Below are 21,063 nucleotides of genomic sequence, written 5' to 3'. Positions count from 1 at the left end.
CCTGCTCTAACACATCTGGATCTATACTGGGTATAAGGGCTTTAGGCTTTTCCTTCAGCCCTGCTCTAACACACCAGGTTCTATACTGGGTGTAAGGGCTTTAGGCTTTTCCTTCAGCCCTGCTCTAACACACCAGGTTCTATACTGGGTATAAGGGCTTTAGGCTTTTCCTTCAGCCCTGCTCTAACACATCTGGGTCTAAGGGCTTTAGGCTTTTCCTTCAGCCCTGCTCTAACACACCAGGTTCTATACTGGGTATAAGGGCTTTAGGCTTTTCCTTCAGCCCTGCTCTAACACACCTGGTTCTATACTGGGTATAAGGGCTTTAGGCTTTTCCTTCAGCCCTGCTCTAACACACCTGGTTCTATACTGGGTATAAGGGCTTTAGGCTTTTCCTTCAGCCCTGCTCTAACACACCTGGTTCTATACTGGGTATAAGGGCTTTAGGCTTTTCCTTCAGCCCTGCTCTAACACACCAGGTTCTATACTGGGTGTAAGGGCTTTAGGCTTTTCCTTCAGCCAGCCCTGCTCTAACACATCTGGGTCTAAGGGCTTTAGGCTTTTCCTTCAGCCCTGCTCTAACACACCTGGTTCTATACTGGGTGCAAGGGCTTTAGGGCAGGGCTGAAGGAAAAGCCTAACACACTGGTTCTACCAATCAGCTGGTCATCAGGACCTTGATTAGCTGAATCAGTCGTGTTTCAGCCAGGTCGGATCAAAAGCCTGCACACTCAGTCAGCCAGCCCTGATCAAACTTGAGGAAACCCACAAAACAGAACTGACCCAGACTGTGTGTACTCCTGCATGACAGAGGCTACCCGCTGGACCAGCTGGGCTGTCGGGATTGGCTCCTGGTAGACCAGGAAGTACTGCTGGGCCAGTTTCCTCGCTCTCCTCAACAGCACCCTGCAGAGTACAAGAGACACATTTCTAATATATCCTTGTCCCTGTTGTAAACCCAAGATTTAGAAAATCAAGGAAAGGCAGTCTCACTCTCCCTCACACACACAGCAGTATGTACCTGTAGTCTGGACCCATTCCACTGTAGACCATGCCAATATGTTTGGTTATCATCTCGACTTTGTGAACACTCGTCTCGTCGTACAGTATAGACTTCTGTTTCTTCTCAGTTGCCAAAACGACTCCATTTGAGGCTTTAAACGGGGAGAAAGAAACCATCAATCTGGACTGTCTTCTGTAATGCAGCTAAACTTCTTGATTTGGCTTAGTTTTAGATTTGGTTCATTAAGGCTGTTACGACAGGTAGCCCAATTCTGATATTTTTTTGGACCAATCACATCAGACTTTTTCCAGAGTTGATCTGAGTGTTCAAAAGCCCAATCAGTAAAAAAAAGAAAAATGTCTAAACGTAGCCTTAAAAATGCCATCAGCCATGACTGAATTCAAATGTGAGTTGGTTTCAGGTGTGGTTTGATGTGGGGGTCTCGTGTGTTCGCAGGTGGGAAGAGTTAGCCAAATTATATCGCCGATTTGCTTCAGCTGGCTGGTGTGCGGCCGTGGCAAAATTGGTTTGACTTTGGATAACCAATCTCTGAGCCTAGTATGGAACCTTCAATAAATAACAATGTAAATGAGACAATATTTTCATGTTGTACACTTTAGTTCTCATTAAATGCTTTCAATATTTAGGGATATCCAAAGTCAAACCACATTTAACACAGGCATTACGATCGGGGTCGCTTGCAGCTGCACTCCAAATTGATGATAACTTGTTTGCTGCCAGCTGTGGCCCGGGTTGAAATAAACCCAACCTTCATTTACATTGTGGCATACTCAGGTAGAAAAATCTGTTTTGGACGAAACTGACTTTAGGACCAAAATGATCCTATCTACACTTTGTAGTCAATTTTGACATTAGAATAAATGTTCCTGACTCATATTGATGGCACATAGGCTGTTTTCTAAATTACAAGTTGGTTTTTAGGGGCAGTTGCTCTTTAAAAGAGTTTGGTACCATGGACACATGCATGCAGGCATCTTGTATATAAAAACCATTACCTGGTGGTTGCACCCCTTCATACATATTATAGTACATGGGCTGCATTTAAACAGGCAGACAATTCAGATTTTCTCTCACTAATTGACCAATCAGATTAGCTCTGAAGTGAATTTGTCTGCCTGTGTGAAAACAGACATATTGGGTGATCATTTGAAGTCTTCTTTACCTTTGATTCCCACTGAGGGGGCTCCTGCTGCTACCGCTGACAGGGCATACTCAATCTGGACCAGTTTACCAGATGGGCTGTGTGGGACGGAAATTGTTTCAACTTTTCATTAATAATGTCATGACAAACATCATTTCGTCTTGGTCTGATCAGTGCTTTTAGAGTTTAGATTTATTGGTGTAACGTTAGCTAGTGACTCAGTCTCGCTCAGCAATCAAACTGAAAGTGAATGTAAACTTCCAACAGCAAAGCCAGATGCCTTTTTGCAAAGATCGCATCTCAGCTAATCACTTAATTACTGAAAGAGGGAAAATGGTATGAATAGAAAAAAATGTGTTGGATATCAAAATTGCCTGTTTGAAGATCTTGAACTAGAAACGTCACACTTCCTACTACTAGCCTAACATTAGCTAGCCAGAGTAACAGAATGACAAAGCATCAAACCACCGCGAGCAACAGTCTGGTTTCTAAACAACAATCCTTCTTCCTGCAATACCCAAACTAGCTAAACTTCTTCCACTACAGTAGTTTGTAAAAGTTACCTGAATGTGGTGAGTGAGAAACTGTACCCCCTTTCTCCCATATTTGCTCAGTAGTGGTGATAACGCTTTATACTAATGACAAGATGCAATTGGTTCTTCGGTTGTCGCAGTTAAATGACGTATGTGATTCAATGACCGTGAGCTGTGTGACATGAGTGTAAAGACACCACGCAAACCTCTACAATTATGAATTTGTCTGGTTTAGTGTGTTTTTTGAGGCGTTCGTTGTTACAGCTGGAATGCAGAATTATACAGGCTTCAGGACTTGACAGACAGTTTGGTGAGTTTGAGCTTTACACAACATTCTGCCTTGTGTTTATTTGTAGCTAGCTGGCTGTTTAACATTAGCGCTAGCTTTAAAACTTCCACGGTAGCTATGTTACCCTGCATAATCTATGACTTTGTGTTGGACAGTAAGAACTATGATGATGTACGATTCTATACGTGCTTCAATCTATGAGTAGACTGCTAGATGTATACTGAGTGGTGACATACATACATAGTTTCTGCCTATTGCATAGATTGTTGATATATGATTGTGTCTCTGTGTTTTGTTTCTACACAGCCCCAGCTCTAGCTGTCCATGGCCCCAGCATCCTCCCACAGCCCCACGAAGAGCAAGAGGCGACCGCGGAGCCCAGCTTCCTGGACAATGTGTTCTGGATGGCAGCACCCAAAAAGAGACGCACAATAGAAATCAACAGGACTAGAAGACGAGACCCAAGCTTTATGCTCAAAGTTAAGGTATTAACTTTGTGTGTATCATTTCACTGGGTGACATTTCACTTGTAATTATTGTCCTCTGATGTCCAGTTGTATGTAGCATATTTTATGTAATGGTATCTGCCATGAGTGAAATCCTTTGACTAATTTCTTAATAATATTGCAATAAACACAACCGAAAAGGCAATGGATTTTTCTGATGTTTTGTGCTCTCCCTCTCCCTCGTTCTCCCCCCTCCTCTTTGTCAGACCAACATTGAGCCGTGCGTGGAGTGTGGCCACCTGAAGCAGAAGCATATTCTGTGTGGGTTCTGTTATGAGAAGATCAGGAAGGAGACAGCGCTGATCCGAGGTCAGATTAAAGCCATGGAGGGCAGGCCTCTCAACACACCAGCGCAGGAGACCCTGGTCCTGTATGACAGTGAGAGTCCAGGGGAGTCCGACAAAGACAAGAGGATAGTGGAGAGGAACAGAAAACGACCCTCCTGGTTCAGTATCTATTGAGGTAGCATTTAGTCACACCAGTAATTAGTAGGTTGCTAATATCCCAGTTTCTATATTTGAAAGAAATGCATTGATAAAAAAAAAATCAACAGCAGCATTGTTTTTTTGTTTTGTTATCAACACATGACAGAACCTTCAAATGTGGTTCATTTTCTTTGTCTTATTGCAACATGGCTACAATGTCACATATTGTACATCCTCTACATTTTAGTAGGAACATGCTATACCTTTGTTATTAATGAGAATAAATCTTTATTTGAAAAAAAAGCTTTATTGGGGTCACTAATCAATTAGATTAGTAACATAAATCTTTTTTAAAAATGTAGTCTAATAAAAACTTATTATAGAAAAGATACATAAAAGGACATATGAAATCAGTTCTAGGTCTTTCAGTTAGCCTACAGGGGAGTGTTAAATCAAATGGGGCCCTGAATAGATTTCAAACCTGGTTTAACCTAGGCAATGAGCCATGTGTTTAACAACCCCAGGGAGGGCCAAGTCATTGAAACTCTTCAGGTTAAAGATAAGAGCTTTGTCCCTTAGAGTGAGTTGCAGCAACCGCTCCCTGTCAATATCTGACCCCACTGTGATAGCAACACCCACTGCGTTGGCCCTTCTCATGGCTCCAATACCCTCAGCAAAGTTCTTGTCTGAGGTCACTCCGTCTGTAATGAACACAAAAGCGAGCTCTGCGTCCGGACGTACCCCTCTGAACCGACCTCCAGGGTTACTGACGAGGTTCTCAGTTGCGTAGAGAATAGCGCTGCCCAGAGTGGAGGATGAGTCGCGGTAGACTGCATTAGAGACCAGGGAGCTGATCTTTCTGCGGTTGTTCGAGAAGTCCAGAAGAACCTCTGGGTCCTGCTCCCCTCCAAACTGCAGCACGGCGAAGCGAGCTCCTGAAGAGACCTCCTTGGAGAGAGGGATCGATTGGGAGAGTCTCTCGATGAAGTGCAGGATGCTGATGAAGTTTCTGCCCCCTGTTCTCTCAGAACCATCAATGAAGAAGAGGATGTCTACGGGGCGCTGGATCAGTGGAGCCAAACTCAAATCTTTGACAATAATAGAAAAGTCAATGTTATACAGACTGTTGATTCATAAACTAATAATAATAACTCAAACTCTAATACATCTGTAATTTACATATGCAGAATATATTGGAAAGACATTAATAGTTCATTTCCAACTGAACAAATATTCAAGGCCAGGAATTTTCATTAGTGCAATATGAAATAACAAACATTTTCCCCCATTATTAGATGTAAAAACATCAATAAAAAACAAGTTGTCTTTTCACCTGAGGCACACTTCAGGTCTGGACAGATCATCTCTGGTTCTAGAGAAGAAGAGAAGTGAATGTAGTTCATTAGTCACGGTGGGTAGTTTTCACAAAATAAAATCATTGAACTGTTGAGAAAATGTAGTGTACATCCCAATGGCACCCTATTCCCTATATAGAGCTCTGGACAAAAGTAGTGCACTATATAGGGAATAGGGTGTCATTTGGGATGGAGACATAGACTTGCCTGGGCAGAGGATTTGTTCTATTTCCTCTAAGAATTCCTCAGCAGTAAGTTCAGCGTAGACACTCAGGGTCTTCACCCGGTCACCCATATTACAGGCAATCCTCTCCAGATTCTGCCTCTCTGCCCCAGAGTCAAACATATCACCGATGGCGATGGCATACACGTCCACCCCGTTACACAGGGCTCCAAGATTATCCAGGTCTTTAGGATCATAGCGACCGTCTGTGATAACTATGGCCACCACCTTGGTCCTCCCCCTGCGACCTGGTACTATCAGATGGTCGTATGTGTACTTCAGGGCAGACGGAGTCCAGGTGCCTCCAGCGATCCACTCCATGGCTTTGACCTTTGTGTTGAAGGAGGTCACAGAGGTGATGCCCCTATCGTCCATCCTGATGGCCTGAACCGCCCCTTGGTGACTGTACTGAACCACACCCAGACGAGACCCTTTTGGGGGTTTAGAAGTAGTTCAGGGAATAAAATTGATTATATGTTTAAAAATATATATATTTTAAATCCTGTTCCTAGAAATCTTGGTGATCTATTGTTTTCCATTCGAACAGTGAAGTTTACCTGAGACGTCAGATATGTTTTTGGCCATCTTCCCAAACCTGTTTGCTACACTGATGACAAAGTTTTTAGCCAGGCTGAAGTTGGTTTTTCCAATACTTTCAGAGCTGTCAATCACAAACACCAGGTCCAGGGGAGGGCAAACCTTTTCACAATCTGCACAGAGAGACAGTTAACAAGACTTGGGCATTTTTTTATTATTACAAGGAAAATTGGTTGTCATTATAACTGGAAATAAACCATTACCACAGCAGCCGCATGTTTCTCTAACAAATCCCATGATTTCACACTCCTGAAAGTTGAGAATATTCATCAGCATTCTCTCAGAGAGACAGAGATATGAAAGATATCTGTCAATCAGGATGAACAAATAAAGTCTGTTACTTACCGATAGACCAGAAGCCCCACGAATACCAGGTACTCCCTAGACACCATCAATAGAAACATTTCATGACCAATGACAGACTCTAAGTGGATGAAATGAATCACAAATGAGAACTAAATGCACCTTTGTATGTGTACATAGGAATAAGACTCACCAGTGGTCCAGGTGACCCCCTCACCCCTCTGTCCCCAGGAACACCCTCTTGCCCTGGCTCCCCCTGTAAAACAATACACCCATTTATTTTATAGGAAGAAATACATCGATTTAAATAAACAAGTGCATTTATTAATATGATATCTCTGTTTATGATTACTGCACGTACTGCCAGTCCTTTTGTTCCTGTAGTTCCCTGGGCTCCTTTCTCTCCATTATAACCTCTGGTGCCCTGCGAAAAATATAGACATGGTAGTGAATAGAGGGGTGGAACAATTTCAGATTTGAAATATGGACGGCTAAGAACAGGTACATAAGATGACCTGCAGTCCAGGTAAACCAGGGTCTCCTCTCCCTCCCTAGGAGATAATAAGGCTGAGTTAGCATGGTTGTCATGGCACTAATTAAAACAGGATTACCAATCCAATTCAATTGACAAATTGGCTTTTGTTATTCAGTCAAGTGCAGTTCAAACCTGTTTCCCTCTGGGACCTGGGTAGTTGTATCCATCACTTCCTCCATCTCCCTACCAATTAAAAAAAGACAAACACCATTTTAAGCACTGTTTGGCTCTATCTATGGCTTTATTTTGCCACAGTTTCCAACATAACCTCAACGGAAATACCTTCCATTGTCAGATTCAGGTATGTGTTATTATACATAGTCCTGTTGCAACATATCGAGTGTCATTTTGACTGCATACGAATAAAACATTTAAATATCTCAGCAATTTTTTCTTGACTTTTCCGAAATAAGTATGTTGTTAGAATTTAGATATCACAAATGTGTGCTATAACCAGTTTTATAAACTGGGTGAATCAAGGCTTGAATGCTGATTGGCTGACAGCCGTGGTATATCAGACCGTATATCATGGGTATGACAAAACATGTATTTTTACTGCTCTAATTACGTTGCTAACCAGTTTCTAATAGTAATAAGGCACCTTGGGGGTTTGTGGTATATGGCCAATATACCTCTGCGTTGCGTCGTGCCTAAGAACAGCCCTTAGGAGTGGTACATAAGCCATATACCACACCCCCTCGTGCTTTATTAACAACACAGTGTGGTCAAAGACTTAATAACTTTGTTGTTGTCACTATCAGCAGACTCAATAGCCTTGGTTTCTCAAATGACTGCCTAACCTGGTTCACCAACTACTTCTCAGATAGAGTTCAGTGTGTCGGAGGGCCTGTTGTCCGGACCTCTGGCAGTCTCGATGGGGGTGCCACAGGGTTACATTTTCGGACCGACTCTTTTCTCTGTATATATCAATGATGTCGCTCTTGCTGCTGGTGATTCTCTGATCCGCCTCTACGCAGATGACACCATTCTGTATACTTCTGGCCCTTCTTTGGACACTGTGTTAACAAACCTCCAAACGAGCTTCAATGCCATACAACACTCCTTCCATGGCCTCCAACTGCTTTTAAATACAAGTAAAACTAAATGCATGCTCTTCAACCGATTGCTGCCCGCACCCGCCCACCCGACTAGCATCACCACTGGATGGTTCTGACTTAGAATATGTGGACAACCACAAATACCTAGGTGTCTGGTTATACTGTAAACTCTCCTTCCAGACTCACATTGAGCATCTCCAATCCAAAATTAAATCTAGAATCGGCTTCCTATTTCGCAACAAAGCATCCTTCACTCATGCTGCCAAACATACCCTCGTAAAACTGACTATCCTACCGATCCTTGACTTCGGCTCAGCAAATTTGATGTAGTCTATCACAGTGCCATCCGTTTTGTCACCAAAGCCCCATATACTATCCACCACTGCGACCTGTATGCTCTCGTTGGTTGGCCCTCGCTACATATTCGTTGCCAAACCCACTGGCTCCTGGTCATCTATAAGTCTTTGCTAGGTAAAGCCCCACCTTATCTCAGCTCACTGGTCACCATAGCAACACCCACTCGTAGCACGCGCTCCAGCAGGTATATTTCACTGGTCATCCCCAAAGCCAACACCTCCTTTGGCCGCCTTTCCTTCCAGTTCTCTGCTACCAATGACTGGAACGAATTGCAAAAATCACTGAAGCTGGAGACTAATATCTCCCTCTCTAACTTTAAGTGTCAGCTGTCAGAGCAGCTTACCGATCACTGTACCTGTACACAGCCCATCTGTAAATAGCACACCCAACTACCTCATCCCCATATTGTTATTTATTTATTTATTTTTGCACCCCAGTATCTCTACTTGCACATCATCATCTGCACATATATCACTCCAGTGTTAATGCTAAATTGTAATTATTTCACCTCTATGGCCCATTTATTGTCTTACCTCCCTAATCTTACTACATTTGCACACACTGTACATAGATTTTTCTATTGTGTTATTGACTGTACGTTTGTTTATTCCATGTGTAACTCTGTGTTGTTGTTTTTGTCGCACTGCTTTTTCAAATACTCCTACAAAGTTACATGCAGGTAAGACGTTCTGATTTATATGTAGTATCAGAAAGAGCAGATTCTAAATAACTCTTTAACATTTGAGAGATGAGCTCTATTTCACAATATCACTTTTACCAAGATGAAGTGCTTTTCCTTTGCTCTCCACACATGTGCACGCAGCAGCAGATCGCCTACAGTAACATAAACTAATGATAATGCTATTGTGTTCTTTGAAAAATTCTAATGTTACCCAAGACCTTCAGGAACACAACCAAAGGATGTTTTTTTCCCGATAGCATTTATGAAATGTATTTATTAGACTGTTAGAATGTTGCAGTAAAAACAGAATCCTGCTCATTGGCGTAGTAAGGGGGAATCTAGGCCCGGCAGTTTAAGTGTTAAAAGCTGAACCCCGATCAACTTACCTTAGCTCCTGCTGCTCCAGTGTTTCCTCGGGGGCCAAAGTCCCCTGCATCCCCCTGAGAGCCCTACGAGGACATGCAGAAAACATGGACACGGATGGTGACAGGGCAGAATATTATTTTCTAATTTCATTACATCACCTGTCATAGATATCACCTGTTAACCAATGGTATATTTGATAACGGGTTGAATGGTTAGTGGAGCACTTCTGCTCTTACCAGGTATTATTATTCTAATTATTTAGGGCAGTATTCACCTGAAGTCCTGCCTCTCCACCCTCACCTGGTGGACCACGGACCCCTGGGAAACCTGGTGCCCCCTGGTATGAGATGGATATGATAGTGATTCAAAAAGATGATACAGTTCAATGTATTGATTGAAATACAAGACATGCATATTGATTACTCACTGCTGCTCCTTTTTCTCCATTCTCTCCAGGAACTCCTCTCACCCCCTCTGGGCCTAGTTCTCCCTGCAAGATGCAACATAATGAATACAACCAACATGGATTCTCCCTCTGGGCCTAGTTCTCCCTGCAAGATGCAACATAATGAATACAACCAACATGGATTCTCCCTCTGGGCCTAGTTCTCCCTGCAAGATGCAACATAATGAATACAACCAACATGGATTCTCCCTCTGGGCCTAGTTCTCCCTGCAAGATGCAACATAATGAATACAACCAACATGGATTCTCCCTCTGGGCCTAGTTCTCCCTGCAAGATGCAACATAATGAATACAACCAACATGGATTCTCCCTCTGGGCCTAGTTCTCCCTGCAAGATGCAACATAATGAATACAACCAACATGGATTCTCCCTCTGGGCCTAGTTCTCCCTGCAAGATGCAACATAATGAATACAACCAACATGGATTCTCCCTCAGGGCCTAGTTCTCCCTGCAAGATGCAACATAATGAATACAACCAACATGGATTCTCCCTCTGGGCCTAGTTCTCCCTGCAAGATGCAACATAATGAATACAACCAACATGGATTCTCCCTCTGGGCCTAGTTCTCCCTGCAAGATGCAACATAATGAATACAACCAACATGGATTCTCCCTCTGGGCCTAGTTCTCCCTGCAAGATGCAACATAATGAATACAACCAACATGGATTCTCCCTCTGGGCCTAGTTCTCCCTGCAAGATGCAACATAATGAATACAACCAACATGGATTCTCCCTCTGGGCCTAGTTCTCCCTGCAAGATGCAACATAATGAATACAACCAACATGGATTCTCCCTCTGGGCCTAGTTCTCCCTGCAAGATGCAACATAATGAATACAACCAACATGGATTCTCCCTCTGGGCCTAGTTCTCCCTGCAAGATGCAACATAATGAATACAACCAACATGGATTCTCCTCCTCAGGGCCTAGTTCTCTCTGCAAGATGCAACATAATGAATACAACCAACATGGATTCTCCTCCTCAGGGCCTAGTTCTCCCTGCAAGATGCAACATAATGAATACAACCAACATGGATTCTCCTCCTCAGGGCCTAGTTCTCTCTGCAAGATGCAACATAATGAATACAACCAACATGGATTCTCCTCCTCAGGGCCTAGTTCTCCCTGCAAGATGCAACATAATGAATACAACCAACATGGATTCTCCCTCTGGGCCTAGTTCTCCCTGCAAGATGCAACATAATGAATACAACCAACATGGATTCTCCCTCTGGGCCTAGTTCTCCCTGCAAGATGCAACATAATGAATACAACCAACATGGATTCTCCCTCTGGGCCTAGTTCTCCCTGCAAGATGCAACATAATGAATACAACCAACATGGATTCTCCCTCTGGGCCTAGTTCTCCCTGCAAGATGCAACATAATGAATACAACCAACATGGATTCTCCCTCTGGGCCTAGTTCTCCCTGCAAGATGCAACATAATGAATACAACCAACATGGATTCTCCCTCTGGGCCTAGTTCTCCCTGCAAGATGCAACATAATGAATACAACCAACATGGATTCTCCCTCTGGGCCTAGTTCTCCCTGCAAGATGCAACATAATGAATACAACCAACATGGATTCTCCCTCTGGGCCTAGTTCTCCCTGCAAGATGCAACATAATGAATACAACCAACATGGATTCTCCCTCTGGGCCTAGTTCTCCCTGCAAGATGCAACATAATGAATACAACCAACATGGATTCTCCCTCTGGGCCTAGTTCTCCCTGCAAGATGCAACATAATGAATACAACCAACATGGATTCTCCCTCTGGGCCTAGTTCTCCCTGCAAGATGCAACATAATGAATACAACCAACATGGATTCTCCCTCTGGGCCTAGTTCTCCCTGCAAGATGCAACATAATGAATACAACCAACATGGATTCTCCCTCTGGGCCTAGTTCTCCCTGCAAGATGCAACATAATGAATACAACCAACATGGATTCTCCCTCAGGGCCTAGTTCTCCCTGCAAGATGCAACATAATGAATACAACCAACATGGATTCTCCCTCTGGGCCTAGTTCTCCCTGCAAGATGCAACATAATGAATACAACCAACATGGATTCTCCCTCTGGGCCTAGTTCTCCCTGCAAGATGCAACATAATGAATACAACCAACATGGATTCTCCCTCTGGGCCTAGTTCTCCCTGCAAGATGCAACATAATGAATACAACCAACATGGATTCTCCCTCTGGGCCTAGTTCTCCCTGCAAGATGCAACATAATGAATACAACCAACATGGATTCTCCCTCTGGGCCTAGTTCTCCCTGCAAGATGCAACATAATGAATACAACCAACATGGATTCTCCCTCTGGGCCTAGTTCTCCCTGCAAGATGCAACATAATGAATACAACCAACATGGATTCTCCCTCTGGGCCTAGTTCTCCCTGCAAGATGCAACATAATGAATACAACCAACATGGATTCTCCTCCTCTGGGCCTAGTTCTCCCTGCAAGATGCAACATAATGAATGCAACCAACATGGATTCTCCTATTGTGCAGTAAAAACAGATTAGATGTTTGCTTGTTTGATGTTTTTAGTTTGTGAATACCTTATCTCCTCTCTTGCCAGCCTTGCCCCGTTTTCCAGCTCTGCCACTGTCTCCTCTGCTTCCCTGAAAGAGACATGTTCTTATGTTTCACCAGGGCCAAAATAAAACGTGTCAATGTAAATGTTGTGAATCCACTCTTTCTTGTGTGATTGTTGTGCGACGCACAACACTGTATGAAGACACTATCACTTAGTCTACAGCTGATTTATTACAGACTTGAATATGAGACTCACAGTGTCGCCAGGACTTCCACCAGGTCCAGCTTTACCCTAATGAACAGAAATATTGTTTGAGCAGATGATTAGGTGGTTTGATTTGGCAGCCTAATACTCCTAGTTATTAAACTGAAGTAGTGTTCATCTCTCTGAGCGATACAGATATAGTACCTTGTTTCCTTTTTGCCCAGGCAGACCAGGGTTTCCAATATAGCCAGCAACACCCTGTAACAGAGTCACACTTAATGTATTATTGTCTAAATAACTACAAGTTGATAGTGTTTCTGATAACGTGTCGTTCAGATGGCGCTCCAGACCTTATCTCCACTGTCTCCACGATCACCCTGTGGTCCAGGCCTGCCACTCTGCCCAGTAACACCCTGAAAACACCACAATACAGGATGTACCAGGTGGACAAGACTCATGTTTCAAGAAGCCTATAGAGCCCCACAGTGGAGGTGTCATAATACCCATAAAAACTAGCAGTCAATCAAGGAAATGGTTCCAATAATTTCCCCACCATTCATTTTTCCCATAGGGGATTTTAGAAACACTTAAAATAAGAGCCGTGTTTCGTGTAGGCTAACCCTGGCGTGACGTTTTGATAACTGTGTAAATCTCTATTGGACATTCGGCTCTATTTACTCGCAAATTCAAACATGCTAATTAGCATAAAAGTAGACATCATGCACGACTACAAATCCCTGCACGTCATCTCTAGCTGACACCTTTTAACAGGTATTGTGTAAATGTAAAACTTGCACAAGATAGTTCACATAATTGTACATTTAAAGACATTTTAATCAATTTACTTATTACTAAATGTAGCTAAGATTAGATAGTTAATCCAGAGATTCTTACCTTTGCCTCAATTCCGCAGTCTCGTCCAGATCAGCATCATGGCATTTGTGGTTCTTTATTATAGCCACATTAGCAGATAATTAGCATTTCATTTTTGGGGGGGTAAATACAGGCGAATATATTGATAAAAGTCACCTTGTCTTAGAGAGATTTACATGGTTATAAAAACGTCACGCCAGGGTAAGCCTACACGAAACACAGTTGAAGTCGGAAGTTTACATACACTTAGGTTGGAGTCATTAAAACTAGTTTTTCAACCACTCCACAAATTTCTTGTTAACAAACTATAGTTCTGGCAAGTCGGTTAGGACATCTACTTTGTGCATGACACAAGTCATTTTTACAACCATTGTTTAAAGACAGATTATTTCACTTATAATTTACTGTATCACAATTCCAGTGGGTCAGAAGTTTACATACACTAAGTTCGCTGTGCCTTTAAACAGCTTGGAAAATTCCAGAAAATTATGTCATGGCTTTAGAAGCTTCTGATAGGCTAATTTACATAATTTGAGTCAATTGGAGAAGTACCTGTGGATGTATTTCAGGGTCTACCTTCAAAGTCAGTGCCTCTTTGCTTGACATCATGGAAAATCAAAAGAAATCAGCCAAGACCTCAGAAAAAAATGGTAGACCTCCACAAGTCTGGTTCATTCTTGGGAGCAATTTCCAAATTCCTGAAGGTAAAACGTTCATCTGTACAAACAATAGTACGCAAGTATAAACACCATGGGACCATGTAGCTATCATATCGCTCAGGAAGGAGATGCGTTCTGTCTTCTAGAGATTAACGTACTTTGGTGTGAAAAGTTTAAATCAATCCCAGAAAAACAGAAAAGGACCTTGTGAAGATGCTGCAGGAAACAGGTACAAAAGTATCTATATCCACAGTAAAACGAGTCCTATATCGACGTAACATGAAAGGCCACTCACCAAGGAAGAAGCCACTGCTTCAAAACCGCCATAAAAAAGCCAGACTACGGTTTGCAACTACACATGGGGACAAAGATCGTACTTTTTGGAGAAATGTCCTCTGGTCTGATGAAACAAAAATAGAACTGTTTGGCCATAATGACCATCATTATGTTTGGAGGAAAAGGGAGGAGACTTGCAAGCCGAAGAACACCATCCCAACCATGAAGTACGGGGGTGGCAGCATCATGTTGTGGGGGTGCTTTGCTGCAGGAGGGACTGGTGCACTTCACAAAATAGATGGCATCATGAGGGAGGAAAATTATTTGGATACATTGAAGCAACATCTCAAGACATCAGTCAGGAAGTTAAAGCTCGGTCGCAAATGGATCTTCCAAATGGACAATGACCCAAACCATACTTCCAAAGTTGTGGCAAAATGGTTTAAGGACAACAAAGTCAAGGTATTGGAGTGGCCATCACAAAGCCCTAACCTCAATCCCATAGAACATTTGTGGGCAGAACTGAAAAAGCGTGTGCGAGCAAGGAGGCCTACAAACCTGACTCAGTTACACCAGCTCTGTCAGGAGGAATGGGCCAAAATTCACCCAACTTATTGTGGGAAGCATGTGGAAGGCTACCCGTAACATTTGACCCAAGTTAAACTATTTAATGGCAATGTTACCAAATACTAATTGAGTGTATGTAAACTTCTGACCCACTGGGAATGTGATGAAAGAAATAAAAGCTGAAATCAATCATTCTCTCTACTATTATTCTGATATTTCCCATTCTTAAAATAAACTGGTGATCCTAACTGACCTAAGACAGGGAATTTGTACTAGGATTAAATGTCAGGAATTGTGAAAAACTGACTTTAAATGTATTTGGCTACGGTGTATGTAAACGTCCGACTTCAACTGTAGCCCTTATTTTAAGTGTTTCTAAAATACCCTATGGTAAAAATGAACGGTGAATAAACGATTGGAAGCATTTCCCTGTTTGACCGCTAGGTTTTATGGGTGTTATGACTCATACTGTCATATTCTATATGTAACAGGACACTGTACAAAGGTGCTAAATTCAGGAATCAGGTGAAGAATCCACCTACCTTTTCACCTGACTTGCCCGTGTCACCCTTGATACCAAAGTCACCGGCAGGACCGGCTTCTCCCTGTGAGACCGCAAAGGTGGTGGAGGAGGACATTTAGAACCACAATGCATACAGGCTATGTAGAACGTTATATTCACACCTACTGTTTATTATGCTCAACGTCGCTGCATTATCTCACCGACATGCCAGCGTCTCCTTTACATCCAGGTGTCCCAATGGTGCCAGTCTTTCCCTGGAAAACAACGAAGTAGATGACATCACTAACTAGACATGTCTAAATACAGTCTTTTTATCAATTAGTAAGCAAATAAATAGGACATACCTTTTCGCCATCAATGCCGTTATACCCAGGAGATCCACTTTGACCCTGATGCGATCCGATTGAGTAAATTGTTCATTGTTAATTGGTTACATAGTGCATGTCCTAATGAACTGATCCTGAGATCATCAATCTAATGAAATCATGAATGAACCAATCATGATTGAGATGTATTAATATCAATGGAAAAGGAGTACCTTCAGACCAGATCTTCCAATATCTCCCTGTGAAACAATGACAAAATATGACGTCAAATACAGCCAGCAATGCACTATTATAACAAGCTTGGTAGTATATACAGGAGTAACAAATGTTTAGAGCATTTTCTAATATGTTACCTTCTCTCCTTTGAGGCCTGGAAGACCCTGTAAATATAAATTAGGTAAATAATGTCAATAATGTGTGAAATATTAAATCAAAGCACCATGGCACAGACAAATATCAAAGTTAGAAATATCATCATTCCTCTTACCTTCTGTCCATGCAAACCTATCGGGCCCTCGATACCAAGGTCCCCCTGTAGGGAAAACAGAAATGAAATGTTAAATCATATGGAGTGTAATTGGCTAGTACTTCCTGTATTGTGCCATCATGTATTTAATCTAACCGGTGGCCCAGGCTGTCCAGGATCTCCTATTGCACCACCAGTTCCCTTCGCACCCTACAAGACACAAAACAAACATTGATGTCATGAAGTGTCATAAACCGATACATATTTAGGTTTATCAAAATAAGAGATTGCTTATTTACTTTAATTCCCTTGTATCCTTTCGGCCCGGCAGCTCCTTTTGTTTGGATGCACATAGGAGCTTGGCACTAGAGATAAATCACACAAGATATGGTCAAAGAGGTTTCAAGTATGGGCCTCCCGAGTGGCGCAGCGATCGAAGGCACTGCATTTGCAGTGCATTAAAGGTGTCAATACAGCCCCGGGCTCGATCCCAGGCTGTGTCGTAGCCAGCCATGACCAGGAGAACCATTGGCCCAGCATCGTCCGGGTTAGGGGAGAGTTTGGCCGGCCGAGATTTCCTTGTCTCATCGCGCTCTAGCGACTCCTTGTGGCGGGCTGGGCGCCTGCAAGCTGACTTCGGTCGCCAGTTGGACGGTGTTTCCTCCAACACATTGGTGCGGCTGGCTTCCGGGTTAAGGCGAGCAGTGTGTCAAGAAGCAGGGTCGTGTTTCAGAGGACGCATGGCTCTCGACCTTCGCCTCTCCCGAGTCCATAGGGGAGTTCCAGCAATGGGTTAAGACTGTAACTACCAATTGGATAACACAAAAAAAATCAAAATAATAATAATTATATATATATATATATATATATTTTTTTTTTTTGTGGTTTTTTTTGTGATATCCAATTGGTAGTTACAGTCTTAACCCATTGAAACACGACCCTGCATATATATGTGAGGTTTCAAATATTAAAAAGAAGAAAGACAATTGTGTCATTCTACATCCCTCAGTGCTTCATATGACTCACCTCAAATTCAGCCTCTTTGATCTAGAAAGAGAAAGAAATTACAGCATATTAAGCACAAACTAGGATACATAAAACACAGACACTGTAACACTGACACAACTTGGCATCAACCATGACAGCACAAAAACATCCGTACTCCACTTCACAAATGGAAGCTTCACTATGAACCTACCATGGTGTCAGTTATCCTGTTGACAGCTGCCTGGCGGTTGCTAGCTGGGAATGCCATGTAGTCCTTCCTATACAGCTCCACAGGAGAACTGACGATCCGCTTGAGCTCACTCTCCATGGTTTCCTCGTTGGTGGCCACTACAAAGATCTTGATGCCCGCTGCCTTGGCAGCCTCGGCGGCCCGTGAGACCCCTCCACAGGGGCTGCCAGTGATGTGGCCGTCAGTCAGGACCACAGCGTACTGGAGCCGGGCCTTTCCCCTGGCCATTAGCCTCACTTGCTCTGTCATGTTCCTCAGGGCACAGTCGATGAAGGTACCCCTACCAATGTACCTGGTGACCAGGAGAATCAATTATTGGCAGGCTCAACTCTTATTATGAAAGATTGGTGTGCTCAACTCAGTATTATCTACTCCCAAAAGATATGAAGACGATTCAGTAAGTAAGTAATAATGAGGGAGAGACTGACTGACAGTGGCTGACTGGCTGACTGAGTAATGTACCTGATGGCCTGTGCCCTTCCCAGGAAAACTGCGGCATCAGTGACCACCTGGCTGAAGACTTCCACGCGGTCTGAGAAGTGCAGCCCACCGTAGGCCCACTGGACCCTCTTGGCCCTGAAGGTGGTGGTCTGGAGCCTCTCCACAAACATCTGGAGGAACACCTTGAGCTCCTCCACCAGACTGCCCCAGGGGAACTCCCTCAGAGCAACACTCTCAGAGGTGTCCATGGTGAAGTACACGTTGATGGGGCAGTCGTCATTTTCGTCTGGGCAGAGAGTGAGAAAATAACGTGCAGCACCTTGCTTGAAGTAGTTAATGAATATCCACCATTATTCCTCCACAATTGCTAATCTACTTGTGTATAATAGACGTAAGTTAACGACATGTATCTACAATATTGCTAAATAGTATATCAATCATATCATAACATTTGATGGCTCTTGTAATTTATATTCACAGCCAAGGTCTCTATGCTTCCACCCCGCCATACCATTGATGTTCCTGGGCCTCACTAGCAGGTGGTCGTATTCTGGGTCCTGGGCAGAGACCTGGAGGACCCACAGCAACAGGAAAGCCTTCAGTACTCCTGCCATGATGCCTCTGTGTGTGGAGGTGTACAGGTCTCCGATTTGTATAAGACTGTCTACACAGAAAAGGAAAAGGTTTAGTTTTAGAAAACTAATTAACTACGGTTTGGAAAGTAACCTTCGAGGTTAGAGCGTTGGGCCAGTAACCAAAAGGTCGCTCATTCGAATACCGGAGCCGACAAAGTGAAAAATCTTCGCTGTGCCATTGAGCAAGGCACTAAACCCTAATTTCTCCAGGGGCGCTGTACAATGGTGAACCTGGCTGTGACCCCACTTCCTACGGGTGTCCCAGGGGGAGTTGGGATATGGTGACCCTGGCCGTGACCCCACTCCCTGCAGGTGTCCCAGGGGGAGTTGGGATATGGAACAAACACCTTTCCAGTACACACTGTGTGTAACAGGACAAATATAAACACCCCCAAAATTATTATCGTTCACTATTTTCTGAGGAATATTGCCAGACACAAAGGCAGGTTATCGTTTGAAACTGTATGTTCCGTGGTCTTTCAACTGATCGTCTGTTCCGTGGTCTTTCAACTGATCGTCTGTTCCGTGGTCTTTCAACTGATCGTCTGTTCCGTGCTCTTTCAACTGTTCCATGGTCTTTCAACTGTTCCGTGGTCTTTCAACTGTTCCGTGGTCTTTCAACTGATCGTCTGTTCCATGGTCTTTCAACTGATCCTCTGTTCCATGGTCTTTCAACTGATCCTCTGTTCTATGGTCTTTCAACTGATCGTCTGTTCCGTGGTCTTTCAACTGATCGTCTGTTCCGTGGTCTTTCAACTGATCGTCTGTTCCGTGGTCTTTCAACTGATCGTCTGTTCCGTGGTCTTTCAACTGATCGTCTGTTCCGTGGTCTTTCAACTGATCGTCTGTTCCGTGGTCTTTCAACTGATCCTCTGTTCCGTGGTCTTTCAACTGATCCTCTGTTCCGTGGTCTTTCAACTGATCCTCTGTTCCGTGGTCTTTCAACTGATCGTCTGTTCCATGGTCTTTCAACTGATCCTGTGTTCCGTGGTCTTTCAACTGATCGTCTGATCCGTGGTCTTTCAACTGATCGTCTGTTCCGTGGTCTTTCAACTGATCGTCTGTTCCGTGGTCTTTCAACTGATTCTCTGTTCCGATGGTCTTTCAACTGATCCTCTGTTCCGATGGTCTTTCAACTGATCGTCTGTTCCGATGGTCTTTCAACTGATCCTGTGTTCCGTGGTCTTTCAACTGATCGTCTGTTCCGTGGTCTTTCAACTGATCGTCTGTTCCGATGGTCTTTCAACTGATCGTCTGTTCCGTGGTCTTTCAACTGATCGTCTGTTCCGTGGTCTTTCAACTGATCGTCTGTTCCGTGGTCTTTCAACTGATCGTCTGTTCCATGGTCTTTCAACTGATCCTCTGTTCAGTGGTCTTTCAACTGATCCTCTGTTCCGTGGTCTTTCAACTGATCGTCTGTTCCGTGGTCTTTCAACTGATCGTCTGTTCCATGGTCTTTCAACTGATCCTCTGTTCCATGGTCTTTCAACTGATCCTGTGTTCCGTGGTCTTTCAACTGATCCTGTGTTCCGTGGTCTTTCAACTGATCGTCTGATCCATGGTCTTTCAACTGATCCTCTGTTCCGTGGTCTTTCAACTGATCCTCTGTTACATGGTCTTTCAACTGATCCTCTGTTACATGGTTTAGGTAATTTGTAAAATAATTGCAGGCCAAGGAGAGTAAAGACATTAATTGTGTAAAACATACATATGTTTTGTAAAGGTGTACCCATCCCTCATGCCTGGACGGTTATAGTAAGGGTTTCTGGTTGAACTGATTCCAACAAAGAACAGTGTAATGATGGGCTGACAGCCCTGTACCTAAGACTTCCTGTTTCCAGAGTAAAACCTCCCAGGTGAGGGAAACACCGTCTAAAGGTAGCTGATAACAAACTATGCTTGAGGCCATAGGGATCTACTCAGAATGTTAACTCAAAGTCTCTTTTAAACCTATTTAATACAACTGCTACTCTCTGGCATACACACCCCAATCTATCAAACATTCAGATTATTTGATCCAATTTGTAAGTCGCTCTGGATAACAGTGTCTGCTAAATGACGTAAATGTAAAATGTAAATGTGCATAATTGATTGTATCTTATCCTTGGTTAGCAAACAAAAGCATTACTTGACTGAAATAGCATGCTACTTTATGAAAAAGCTTATTTTTAGAAAGTCTAGTAATAATTTAAGTATGTTAATCTCAGTTCACCTTAGATGTATAATAACAGTAATCATAAACATTTAAAAAGTAATAATGAATAAAACATCATTTGGTTATTATATTTTACTGACCTGCAATGGGAGAGTTAAGTATCTGTTGCCACAACAGTCTGATCCTCTGCTCAGTCCCGTACCTGCAGAATCAGTCCCTCGGAGCGAGAAGGAGAAGGTATGTTCTCCATGCCTGTTGAGACGTGTCATACATCTAGTGAGGAAAA

At 43.2% G+C, this 21,063-nt stretch overlaps 3 protein-coding genes across 4 annotated transcripts in view; 1 reads left to right on the top strand and 2 right to left on the bottom strand.

Annotated features, from left to right (window-relative positions):
• Window positions 1–2,839, bottom strand: part of LOC145850524 (proteasome subunit alpha type-2) — an 11,543-nt gene extending 8,704 nt beyond the window's left edge. Inside the window, exons 1-4 of the mRNA XM_082975944.1 lie at window positions 2,729–2,839; window positions 2,187–2,263; window positions 1,022–1,154; window positions 784–906 (exon numbers count right to left, since the gene is read on the bottom strand). Coding sequence (XP_082832070.1) covers window positions 784–906; window positions 1,022–1,154; window positions 2,187–2,263; window positions 2,729–2,769 — 374 coding nt within the window. The 5' untranslated portion in view covers window positions 2,770–2,839. The remainder of the gene's footprint in view (window positions 1–783; window positions 907–1,021; window positions 1,155–2,186; window positions 2,264–2,728) is intronic.
• LOC106595253 (large ribosomal subunit protein bL32m) lies at window positions 2,744–4,221 on the top strand. Its single transcript, XM_014186629.3, has 3 exons — window positions 2,744–3,008; window positions 3,294–3,472; window positions 3,700–4,221. Exons 1-3 carry the CDS (start codon window positions 2,915–2,917, stop codon window positions 3,952–3,954), a joined length of 528 nt encoding a protein of 175 aa, XP_014042104.2. The 5' UTR covers window positions 2,744–2,914; the 3' UTR covers window positions 3,955–4,221.
• Window positions 4,206–21,063, bottom strand: LOC106598993 (collagen alpha-2(VI) chain). 2 transcript variants are annotated; one of them, XM_082975940.1, is made up of 30 exons: window positions 20,918–21,063; window positions 18,499–18,651; window positions 18,009–18,273; window positions 17,508–17,838; window positions 17,336–17,356; window positions 16,609–16,674; window positions 16,466–16,519; window positions 16,331–16,375; window positions 16,197–16,223; window positions 16,056–16,082; window positions 15,862–15,906; window positions 15,718–15,771; window positions 15,537–15,599; window positions 12,970–13,032; window positions 12,824–12,877; window positions 12,671–12,706; window positions 12,438–12,500; window positions 9,822–9,884; window positions 9,669–9,731; window positions 9,415–9,477; window positions 7,064–7,114; window positions 6,912–6,947; window positions 6,758–6,820; window positions 6,590–6,652; window positions 6,439–6,474; window positions 6,297–6,342; window positions 6,054–6,206; window positions 5,481–5,927; window positions 5,252–5,290; window positions 4,206–5,006 (listed from the first exon to the last, which is right to left on the bottom strand). In XM_082975940.1, exons 2-30 carry the CDS (start codon window positions 18,599–18,601, stop codon window positions 4,405–4,407), a joined length of 3,042 nt encoding a protein of 1,013 aa, XP_082832066.1. In that variant the 5' UTR covers window positions 18,602–18,651; window positions 20,918–21,063; the 3' UTR covers window positions 4,206–4,404. The 2 variants fall into 2 exon arrangements, with proteins under 2 accessions (XP_082832066.1, XP_082832067.1); XM_082975941.1 differs by having other exon boundaries at window positions 18,499–18,647; window positions 20,918–21,057.

Source organism: Salmo salar, chromosome 05, assembly GCF_965601325.2.
Source record: "Salmo salar chromosome 05, fSalSal1, whole genome shotgun sequence".
NCBI classification, from domain to species: Eukaryota; Metazoa; Chordata; class Actinopteri; order Salmoniformes; family Salmonidae; genus Salmo; species Salmo salar.
The sequence above is the reverse complement of the archived record's forward strand: the minus strand, read 5'-3'. Positions and strand labels throughout refer to the sequence as shown.